The 12,225-nt window shown below is 38.6% G+C and overlaps 1 protein-coding gene across 7 annotated transcripts in view; it reads left to right on the top strand.

Moving 5' to 3' along the window:
• Nucleotides 1–12,225, top strand: part of CFAP74 (cilia and flagella associated protein 74) — a 51,894-nt gene that overhangs the window by 30,191 nt on the left and 9,478 nt on the right. For 6 of the 7 annotated variants that reach the window (XM_057417588.1, XM_057417578.1, XM_057417610.1 and 3 more), the window contains 9 exons: nt 180–292; nt 661–783; nt 1,871–1,992; nt 5,395–5,523; nt 8,122–8,209; nt 8,820–8,993; nt 10,084–10,217; nt 10,864–11,140; nt 11,617–11,724. In XM_057417588.1, coding sequence (XP_057273571.1) covers nt 180–292; nt 661–783; nt 1,871–1,992; nt 5,395–5,523; nt 8,122–8,209; nt 8,820–8,993; nt 10,084–10,217; nt 10,864–11,140; nt 11,617–11,724 — 1,268 coding nt within the window. The remainder of the gene's footprint in view (nt 1–179; nt 293–660; nt 784–1,870; nt 1,993–5,394; nt 5,524–8,121; nt 8,210–8,819; nt 8,994–10,083; nt 10,218–10,863; nt 11,141–11,616; nt 11,725–12,225) is intronic. The other variant, XM_057417599.1, reaches the window with a different exon arrangement.

Here is a 12,225-nt window from a genome sequence, read left to right as displayed (position 1 = left end):
GGCAAAGAGGACCAAACAGATTTCCTTCTGGACACTTATTTCTCCATCACTAGTAAGCATTGTTGGATTTGCAGTATTGACCAAAATTGATGTACTTCTGCTGTGATATTTTCTAGTCAAAAAATTCACATATCCAGCATTGTGTTGGGTCTATATGTGGGTTGTTCTTTTTTCCCTAGAACATCTTGGTCAAGATATGTTGAATTCCAGATCAGATCTAGACACAGACACTGCACATAATTTAGTGGAATTTTCTCCTGAAGAAACACCAGTTGAAATTATGCTTGGAAAGGTAATGAATATCCTGAGCTACAGACAGGACTTTCACTAGTCTAAGTCTACATCAAATAAATTGCTTTGGCTTTGGTGGGAAACGCTAAAGTGCAGAGAATCATAGAATCCATTTCTAGCCTGTTGGACTTCACTGTATCACAACTCTTGAAATGAAATCACGTGACACATTTGCTCTTTCATTTGATCTATAAAGACTTAATTTGAGTTGGAAGATTCTGTATACAGTAATAGTGTGTTGAGTCTTGTTACAAACTAGGTATAGTAGACTGTATAATGAGTATATATTGCTGCTTTATTTCAATACAAGTTATAGCCAGCTGCAGTAATGCAGCCATTTTCATTACAGACATATTACTTCTTGTTTAGGTTACTGAAGGTGAAATTGGGCCCTTCAGCTCAGTCAAACTTCAGATCCTATTTGTGCCAGCTATCCCTGGGGATGTGCGGACAGAGTTTGTGATTGTGTTTGACAACTCGGACTGCAAACCAGTGAGTGATTTTGTGCAAGACTTGCTTCAAAACACCATATAAAAGAGTTTTAAATTCTCCTACTTCTGCTTTCCCCAGGAATTAAAAGAGCTCAGAGTCCTACATTAGAAACAGGAGAAGGAGGGGGAGAGGACAGATCTATCTATGGGTATTATAAGAAATAACAAGACAGCGCCATGTGATTCTGTATTATGTGGTTTGATGGGAAGTAACTTTGTAAATCATGGTCCTTCTTTCTGATGCAGTGTGGTTATTAAACCTGTGATTCTCTTAAATGTAAATAATCACACTATTCCTATTTTAGCAGACATCATACTAGGAAACATCTAATGCCTTGGAAACAGATACAAAAGTATTCTTCTCTACTCCCAGCCCACATAGTTTATTTTTTTTCTGAGCTATCAGAATTGGAATTATTTAGCATGCAGTAGTGAAACTGATGTGTGAAAGCTGGAAGAGATGACAACTTCAGTTACCACTTCAGCTATATTTTGATTTTACACTTTATTGGAAGCCAAATTCCGCCTGAGAACAGTTCACAGAAACTTTCCAAAAAAAACCCCAAAACCTCCCAAGCAGCTCAGTAAGCCAGTCTTGGCTCTGCAGGTGGAGTCATCTACAGAAGGAGCTGCAGACGTGTACTGAAGGATCATCTAATCCAAGCCTGAGCTCTGTAATCAGTGCTGTCAGACCTGAGGTGGTTGTAGGAAGTACAGCACTGTGCTGCCATCACTATGTTTCCTTGCTGGCTAAACAAGCTGCAGTCTCTTGAGTTTCTGCATTATGGCACGTTCACATAAGCTAGATGCATTTTAAATATTTCTTTTGGTATCATGGGCAGTGTGCTATTCCTTCATGTTCTCTGTCAAAGAGCCCAAACCAAAGTATAATTCTTTTTCTGCTGTGACACCATAACATCTAGGGTTTATCTTACAGATGATTTTCATAGCTTTGCTTAATTAAAGAACCTGTTGCAGTATGACTAATAAAATATTTTACTCTGCTGTAGTTTACAGCAGAAATTCTTGCTCGGTCTAGATCTGTAAGAATTTGAGACCAATAAAACTAATAATTTATGTATTAACAGCTGTGTTTCAGTGCCGTTGGAGTTTCTATGGATATGCCAGTTTGGGTGCCCAATCCCAACATTGATTTAAAAATCTGTATGTATGACCGAGTCTATCAGGATTGCATTGTCATTCAAAGCAGGTGAGTGACCCTTTTGTTATCAGCTGCCTGATATAGTAGCTGAGTAATGAGATCTTAAGTCTTAGGTGATGCCCTGAGGTTCCATTATGCCAGGCATGTCTTCTTGTCATAGGAAGCTAAAGAACAGTTTTGGTTTTCCATGGCATTTCAGGAGGACATCCTGATTGCAACCCCCTGCGTTCCACACTGCTGTGGAAATTGGACTTAGATATCTAACTATCCCAGATTCCCAGACCAGCAGTAGCTAGGAAGCATCTGAGTTAATATGTGCCTTTCCACTCCTACAAGACACCCTGTCTGTTCTGTGGAATAATTATAAGGCTCCCAGGGAATCGTCACCCCAGAGTATGATTGTGTGGAATTTGCACACTAAATATCAGGGAGATAAATGTGTCTGAACTTAAGTGCATATTGGGTATAATCAATTAAATCAAAGAACTTTATAAAGGATATTTTGTTATTTCTCATCTCTTTTAATTAAAATCCATAGAAGATTATGATCTGGAAAGCCAGGCTCATGCCAATTATTTATTGAGAAGGTCCATCACCAGTCTTTCCAGACTTGGGAAATGATGCCAGATAAATCATGTTAGTCCTTTTGCATCTGCTATAACATGGGCAGGGTAAAATTTCTCCTTACCCATATAGGCCTTAAGCACTGCACTGGAGTGACGCAAACCTTGGAAGTACACATAGAGTAGTCAAATGGCAATTTAAGGGGGAAGAAGTACCTGGGTGTTTCTGTAGTCCAAATCAGTAATGGCTGGAGACTTCTGTTTGCACTGTAACATAAAAAAGAATATTTTGGTTTATTGTCTCCAAGAGCTTTCCTGCTATGAGAGTGTGTTTAAATGAACTTTTATTTGTCTTCAGGTGCTTCAGGTTTCTTTTCTCTACCTAATGCAGTCACTACTGCATGCTTCTTTTAACAGTTTGCACTTCTTGGATTCTATTTAAATAGGATTAGGGTGAGTTTGTAGGAGGGTGGGGGAGAGAGTGGTTCTGTAGAAGGCATCCATTCTAAACCACTTAGCAGAATTACAGGCTGCAGAGATTCTTCACAGTTGGAAAGCATTGAGTAAAGCTGTTATCTCAGAAATTCAGCTTACAGATATGACAAGCTCAAGTTGTTATGCAAGTGATTTTATTTGGTCTAGATAACCCAGGCATAAAACTGGGAAGTATAGCAGCAGAATAACTCTTTTAATGAAAACTTAAGATTTCAAGGGATCCCAAAGATAGAAGCTGTCAAATTGCTCAGGGCAAAATTCTTAGCAGAGGAAAAAATCCTGCTAATCCTTTGCCAAGTTTCACTAATTTAAGAGCGCTTAATATGTGGTATGTGCCTTAGTACCTTAGCAAAATCAAGTCTTTGATTTATCTCCCAGTTCTCCATAGCTAGAAGAAATTGTCACTGTTATACACTTGTTTGGGCTGAAATTCAAAGTATTTCATGTGCCGGAATATCCTGTCTCAACTTTTTATTCTGCAAAAGTAGATAATATCCTCATTCAGATGTGGTACCTGAGAAGCTTCTTCCTCCAGTAGCTATTGACATTTTTCTGTAGCATGTACCAGAGGATTTCTCATTGTACATGGTACGTGTCAAACCACTTCTCAAACAGAATGAATTTCAGCTGTTGAAAATAGGTAGAAATTACTATCAGTCAAGAATAATTTCTTAGGTTGTACTAGTAAGTAGCTGTATTTTAATTGCAACAGTGAAAAACTGGGGAAGGTGGTCTGGGGAAGGTCTGTGACCTGGAACTGTGCTCAGACAAAGGATCCAGAGCCAAGGACAATAACCAGGCTAGCAAAGAAGCTGTCAGCATACCACCAAAGAGAATAATTTGTTACAACAGCTTTACATGTGAAAGGTGTATCCACTATAGAGTTACTACAGTGCTGTCTGTGCTAATGCTTGGAGCAACCATTCACTGAAGAAGAGCAAAGGTACCGCAGCCCAGCTGGAAAGGCAGCTTGTCTGACAACTGCTGGAAGCCTTAGCTAAGGAGTCTGAAGTTCAGATCCAGTAGATGTGAAATCTTATTTGCATAACTTCTAGAACAGACGTTCTTTAATTAAATGTTAATTACATACTTAAATACTCCTGCTATTCAGGAATATTCTTACAAATTTCTGCTCCAATCCCTAACCAGTTATAGCAATAAAAAGCCAAAACAAACCACTGAGAGAATTCTTTAGATAGTCAGGGCAAAATGTGACCCAGACCTGAGAAAGGTCATGTGTTTGAATAGTCTTTTGTTCACCACCAGCACACACAAACCATCTGCCAAAAGCAGAGCAGAAAGAACTTGCCTGTATCTTCTTGCTGCTGAGATCTATAACACTGTAGTCTACAGCAGATGTAGAACAACAAGTTTTCAGGTTAGATAGCTCTGGCATGTAAGTGCCCAGCAAGACCTGTGAGATTGCAAAATGTAAGTTAATACTGGTTGTGTTTTAGGGGTTGGATTTTATTTTCTGGTCACATTGGTAACCAGGCAGTATAAAGGATGAAAAATCTCTTACCAGAATCCTGTCCAATACAAATCACTTTTCAAAGTATTTTCTTTGGCAGGTTATAATCTGCATTGCTTTAATGAAGTAGTATATACTTCATTATATACTTATGACAATCTTAAATTGTCAGCAGTCAGAAATCATTCCTGGCTCCCAGTACCACATGCTGTAGCTGTTGATTTAGAGCAGACCATCTGGACTGACAGCTTGTAAACCAGTCCAGGAGAAGGAAAATGACAAGCTGAAATATTTGTAAACTGCTTGGCAATTTTGCACTTGGCCATGAAATTCCAAAGCAGGGTATGGTCTGTGGCTATCACTGTGCTATAATATGGGCAGAATTCAGCAAAGAGGGAGATGTTTCCCAGCTTCTAGTGTGCCATTCAGAGGGCAAACTGATCACAGGTTTTAGCAGGTGAACTGGCAGTACCAGCTTATTCCCACTGTGACTTCTAGCCCTGTAGAATCTCTGCTGTTAGAGAAGTCATGGGAGAACTGTGAATTCACATCTATTTAAAAAATCACCACAGTTTGGGGGAGAAATGCCAAAAGCAGCAGTGCTCTCAGTGCATTTCAGGCATCAGGCAGCCCCCCACCTGAGCTTCAGTGTTTTTCTTGCCTGTGTAGGTTTAAGTTTTGGTACTGAAACTGTTGAGATAAATATGATGATAGTGAAGAGGACTGGAATTCACAAACTTGGTACTTGTTGATGGTTTCGGTGTATTATGCTCTCTCAGGATCATAGTTTTGATTTTTCTGAGTACAGGCTGGGACATTAAGTGCTTGTGATCTGCTGAAGCAAACTCCAAGAGCAAACGTTGCTGAGATGGCAGCACAGGTACCCTCAAAGCCACCTAAGAGTGTCTGATCTGTTTGCAGAGCAAAAGCCACGCTACATTTGAAGTTTGAAGTATGCAAAGAATTGAGTAAGCACATGGAGCTGCTTCCAAAAACAGGTTACATCCAAGCTCAGGCATCCTTCAGTGTGCAGCTGAAGTTTCTGCCCAGGTAACAACTTAAATCTTTTCAGTTTTTAAAATGGTGCGTGTAGGAGGCTGTCAGTGGAAAACCTGAGAAGAGTTTTTTCTGGATTTCACGCTGCTGGTGTCAATGCAGTCCTAGTCTCCCCCTTTCTCCCTCTTAAGTTGCCAGTTGCTCAAGGAGGAAATTAACTTGGATCACATACCTGTGAGGAAATGCTCTTCCTGTGGTGACAGCAGCAGTGTGAAAATCTTTGCAGTTGCATTCTTGGTAGGCTGTTCCTGTTTCTGTGGGAAGCTACTCTTATACAAGAGAGAGGTTATCTAGGCAGGTGGCTACTTCATGGATCACTGATTAAATAATTTCTGGACAAGAGCTCCTGTGCTTGCTAATTAAGGTAAGAACAGTTGGGCTTCCTGTTCATATCTTTCCTACCCATAGATACGTTTCTCCAAGATATGAATGTGTTGATCTTGAATTTCATGTGGTGTTTTACATAACATCTTCTAAGGTGCTAAAAGCCTTATCCCAGCATTTCTTTTGTCTATTTCATGATACATCTACATATACAAATGGAACTCAGTTATAAGAAACAAATAATTCAATTTTTCTTTATAATTTGAATAAAGAGCTACTGCTGACCACTGTTTACTTACCTCATAATTGCCATCCTAAAGAATTTAGCTGGACATTTATTTTCAAATATCAATTAAATGATCTAGATCTTAGTTCTGATGTACAGCCAGATACTTTAGAAGCTTCTTTGTTGATTGCTGATGCAGACCTGCTGCTTCTGTCGTGTAGGTTATCGAGTCCTATCTATGTAAGTATATTTGGATTTTCCTTGATGCACTCAGCATCTCTGGATGCTAAATTGATATTGAAATTGTCACTAAGTTAGTATTCAAAGAACTAAGTATTTACAGTCCTTCCAACATCTCAAATCCTATCAGTGACCATTATGATGGCATTTTTCTGTTCTTAAACTTCAGATGCTGCAAAGCATGTTACACTTACTGAGTTGATAGAGGCATAGCCTGGATTTAGAATATTAATCTTCCTCAGAAAAAGGGGGAAGCTTCAGAAAGGAAATTCGATGAGATTATGGCATTTCTGGCATACAAAAAAAAAGTATCTGGCTGTTTTGGCATACAAATCAGTTTTAAAAGCTCTAACACACGGGGGAAGGATGTGTATGACAGAGGATGAGCTCACTACAAGCTGATGTGAAGCACTGAGCTAGTGACACATTTCTGAAAATGCCTCCTCATTGACATGGTATTATAGGCTCTATTAATAAAACAGCTGTATTAGAAGTAACATGAAAGTAAAAAGAAACCCTCACTCAGCAATCCTTAGTGAGTAGTTAGATGGCTGAAGGCTTAGGAAGTTCTCCCAAGGACTCTGGGCACTGAAATGCTCACTCAGATGTGACCATACTCACATCTTTCTGGGTGTCAGAACCAGACTTTTTCTGTTTATTTGAAGGCAAATTCTCTAATGTGCTGACTTTCAGAATTCCCAGATACCACGTGTTTTAGTTTTTCTACATTTGGAACTAGTCCTGCAGATGCTGGCAATCTAAATCTGATTTGTCTTGTATGCTTCTTTTTAATTTCTTTAAAGCATGAAAAGGCTATTTTCAGAGAACTGTCTGAAGGATTTCAGTATCTTTCCCACAAGGCATAATAGCTAATTTAGAGTCCATCATTGTGTATGTACAGTTATAATTATTTTCTTTCCCTCTGGATTATTTTGTAGTAGATTAATTTCTTCTGCTATTCTGATGTCCTGTGACAAAGTGAAAACTGATTCTTTATTCCTACCCTATATTTAACGCTTCCCATCTTTAAACAAGTTAGCAATTCCTTTGAAGATCACCTAAAGTCATAGTCCAGACTTGCAGAATAACCTCCAGCAAGATTTCAGATCACCATGGTGACTGAGTGGGTGGCATTTATTATTCATTAACTGTTCTTTAACAATACATTAAAAAAATTGCATGTAATTCCAGCAGTAGTAGTAGGAACATTATCACTGTGGGGACCTAAGAACAGGAAGCAATTTACCCTGATGCTGTAAGACACTATAAATAGACCAGCAGAGCTAAAAATTCTGCAGCTTTTGTGTTGTCTTGGCTTGAAGATCTAAAATAGAGCTAATGATAGCAAGATGCTGCAGCTACAGAGAACCTGTGTTTCTTATAAATCATTGCTCTGGTAGGTAATCAGACACTGTTGCTTTCCAAGTTTGTTTCACTTTATGACTCTGTGCTTTGTGGTGCAATTGGTTCTGTCTCAAAGTGGCTGATAATTAAGTGACACCAGTGTCAAAGGGTTGGGTATGTGCTGTGGTTGCAGGAGGTTTATATTCTGATTATAAAGTAAGCTTTACATTTTTCAGAATTTAAAATGAGTGGGTGACATTTTAAAAAAGCATAAATGGATGCAGACCTCTCTGAATTAACTCCCTTCTGCTCCTGCGTGTCAAAAATCCTATTTTTAGAACTAAAAAGGCCAACATGAACAAACAAGGTCAATTGTTCCAGGTTCATTTCATTATTCCCCTTAGTTAGAAAATAATCAAAGTATTTTTATGCAACTGAATGTAGTTTTTGATCTTTAGGCACTCTCTTCCTCAAGATGCAAGGAGCTATTTTAATGAAGAGACAAGAATTCTGGAGGTTCCAGTGACAATACTCATTGTGGATAAGGTTGGGGATTTTTCTTACACTGGTTATTGGGCTGATAATAGATGTAAATTATTTTAGAGAATGCTCACTTAATAATGCCTAATCTTAGATGAGTTCTTTGTAGGTCCTACAATAATAGTAAAAATGGTAACAGCTTAAGTGGTAATACAGATTTGAGAGTGTCTTCTTGCCAGCATGTTTACCAGATGGAAAGTTAAATCCTTCCTAGTCAGAGCTCATCCATTCGCTGGTAGTTTGTTTTGTACCAGAGAGTCATCAGGTACTGTGGGACAATCTTACTATTCTGATCTGTACTGCGGATGTAGCATGTTCTTAGAGTTGACGTTCCTTGGAGATGCAGGTATGATTCCATCCTAGCGTAGGGAATTTGAGATACAGGTATTATTGTTTTAATTTTGCTTATCGAAGAAACATTTTCTATTGCTTATTTTTGGAGAAAAGTGAGGCTGAAGTTCACAAGATAGGTATGTTACATTTATATATGTTACTGTCAAGGAATAGAGTAACTTTTTTGCAGTTATCTTTTTGGATGATATTTCACTTAAATCCTGCTCTTACAATGCTACAGATGGAGGGATTTATCCTGTGCTCTTTGTTGCATTTGTTTCAGGCTAAAAAAGTTAACATTACTGTCCATGCAATAGTTACTACTTCTGATTTGGAAATCAGTCCAGCACAAATCAATTTTGGATACTGCACAATCTATGAAGCTGTGCAGGCAAACGTTGTGCTAACAAACAAATCCATCTTGCCGCAAGAGTTTGGATTTGTGGGGCTTCCAGAGGTATGTAGCTATCCCACACACACCTCTTTTAGAATAAAAATAGATTTAATTATTATGAAAACATGTTTCAGTGTCAGTGTAAATAAATCATAACTAGTTCTTGCAAACCAACGGAAATGCTTCTGGCTGCAGCACTGTGGAAACACACGGGTTAGGGTAGTGAGCAATATCACTCAGTTTGCATCCCAAGGCCTAAACACTTTCAAGCAGAATAGCCGTTCCTAAACTGCTTATTGGGAATCATCCCTGATAATCCCTAGGTATTTCTGACTGACTGTAAGTTGGTGTGGCAGCAGAATTAATCACAGGAGCTGCTAGTTTTGTGGGGGCTATGTCTGCTGAATTAGGTTTTTTTTTTGCAAAAAGTTAGCGGTTCCAGCTTCATAATAGCATGATGATCAGAGTGTGAAATGGCTTGGCATATTGGAATCAGAGCTAGAGGAATCTGACATTTAATTAGGCATTCTCTCTTTCTCTGCTGTTTTAGGTATTAAAGTCAAGGAGTTGGCTAAAAGAAACTGGTATTTTCAGCTTCCTAAAGCTTTACTTCACAGCATGTGTTTCCTGATTAGCTTAAGATTAAGTTTTAGATTAAAATGTGACATTCTTGAATCATCATCAACTCAAAACCAAACCAATGCCCGTTTGTAGATATTAAACTGGTTCTTGTCACTATGGTATCTGCACATCACACGGGAATCAGCTCCTCAAAGATAGCGGGGGAACTTGAGATTTTTATCATATTTCATTCAGTTGTCTATAGAGACTAAATAAACATCATTAGAGAAGGGTGAATACTGTGGATAGTAGATCCACAGTGGGGAAGAGATTCCACTGAAGTCTGTGTTAATGGATTCAATGCCTTTCAAGTTACTTTGAGATGAGAAATCTGCACATCAGTCAGACACTAGTCACCGACTCGGATGAAAGCTTCTCACTAGAAGGTTTCTGTTTCCCTGATGTTTGTACATTTAATAACAAAATGTTCTTATCTTGCCTGTAATGGCTTATTTTAATTTATTAAGAATTTGATAATTTAACTTTTTTAATTATTTTAATAACAATAATTTCTTATCCTGCCATTTTTAAGTTTGTTGAAATTCAGCCCAATGATGGACTTGGAATTCTTCTTCCCCTTGAAAGCCTGACACTGGACATAATCTTTAAAGCTAACAAGGCAAAAGATTACAGCTTTGAACTAACCTGCAAGTCAGAGATTAATAGGTATGTTAAGAAACTGATTGAGTAGTAGGTTATGTAGAAGTCTAAATCACACTGGATTTCCACAGTTAAGCTAGTTCAGAAATTAAATCCCTGTTTACTCTGCAGAGGTAAGGCTAGGATGAGTATGTGGGGCAGGTAGGGATTCTCTAGTTCACTAGAACTGCTCAATGCCTGTTAGCTTCATCCTTCATTTAAGTATCTAACTTTAGTGAGGTCACTTTTCCTTTCCCATTTGAAGTTTATCCTTGTCACATATCCAAGCTGCGAGTTTGCCCCAGGTCATCCTAACCTGCAATGTTCTGCTTGCGTTTTTCAGCTGAATTGATGAAGGTTTATATTATTGTTATCATTATTATTATCAATATTTTAAATGCTTCATACTAAACTAGTGCTACCAAAATAATGATGGCATAAACTTTGATTTGGCTGGATATATTTCCCAAAGTACACAGAGGAAGAATTCAAACAGGGACTCTAGCCAATTGTGCATTAAAAATAGATAGTATTATTGTTCATCTTTAGGCAAAATTCCCATTGTAAGCTTGAAGTTTTGCTTAAATAGGGACTACAGGATTAGTTCCCTATTTTCTGGGCTGATTAAAAGACTATTTTATGCTGAGACAATTTATCATGTGCTTATTTTTAGACAATTCAAGCTGTCATGCAAAGCTGTTGGAGTCCACCCACCTCTTGAATTGTCTCATTCCTTGGTTCAGTTTGCTACAACAGCTTTAAATAGTGTGTCTACAGCAAAACTGTATGTGATGAATCCCCATGTCAGCATCAGCCACTTTACTCACACTGTCCCAAGGATTGGCAATGGGGAAGTTGCCCCTGTTGGACCCACTTCATTTGAATTCTGTGTGCCAGAAGACTGTCCAGTGACAATCGCACCTTCTGTTGGAACTGTGTTGCCTGGGAAGGTAAACTGACTTTAAACATGAGGTGTTCTGCCAGATCTTTTGATCAACCACCTCCGTGCAAATGCTGTCACTTTTAAACAGAGGTCAAAATGTAAATTACTGTTAGAACAGCTAGCATATTTTCTGTTCTTTGAAATAATGGTTTCAAGCAGACACAAGGGGTTGACCATTGAATCTGGCTAATGCTTACAGGAGTTTTCACCCTGGACGTTCTTTTCCCAATGTTGTCATTATGATTGATTTGAAGAATGCTGAGAGATCAAAAATATTGGCCATGTAAAACCAGCCTGCTGTAACACAGGGGACATCCAGAAAACTGCAAGCAGCCTTAACCTCAGTATCATTTTATTCACTGGAAAAAAACTGTATTTGTGAATTGTTTGCTGTGATGTCCATGCTCCTGTTGAGCTCTGTAGGTTAAACGGACTTTGAGGGCTGAATTTTGCCAACCTTCTTGTGTGCTCTCTCACTCCCAGAAAAGCTTGATTCAAGTGTCCTTCAGACCAACACTTTCGGATCAGCTCATCAGAGAAGAGGCAGTTCGGAGGCTGTGCAGAGCAGCTGCAGCAGGGGCAGAAATACAAGTAAGGGATGCAAAGAGCCAGCATGTGCTGTTGGGCTGCTACTTCCAGATATTTGTTTCTCTGGATGGTATTTTTATCATAAAATCATTTGCATATTAATGAAGCCCAAACTCATGATCCATCTAGGACTTGCTTATAAGGGACAGAAGTAGGACTGTACTGTTGCACTTAATGTGTATTTTGTTTGCTGAGCAATAATCTTTTTTCACATTAACAATTCCAAAAGCATTCCTAGAGGATTTGCTTGCAAACGCTTAGTACAAGTGCTCTTAAAACCCAAAAAGTCTCTACCCTTCTTGCAGATTGACAGCATACATGGACTTTATATGCAATGCTGTGGGTCACTGAGTTTAAGTGAGCCCCTATGGTTGTCTTTAATTATGAGATAAATAGGGAAAATTCCCGTGAGAGGCATAGTCTCTTACTCCTCTGCTTCAATACGGGAACTCTTTGTTTTAAGAAGGGGTAAATTATCTCTATACCAATTTAATTTTATCTAAT

Source organism: Pezoporus wallicus, unplaced genomic scaffold, assembly GCF_028554395.1.
Source record: "Pezoporus wallicus isolate ANWC-B61680 ecotype Strahan unplaced genomic scaffold, APGP_CSIRO_Pwel_v1 contig_13766, whole genome shotgun sequence".
Classification (NCBI taxonomy): domain Eukaryota; kingdom Metazoa; phylum Chordata; class Aves; order Psittaciformes; family Psittacidae; genus Pezoporus; species Pezoporus wallicus.
Note: the sequence above shows the minus strand (reverse complement) of the source record. Positions and strands in the feature narration are given on the sequence as shown.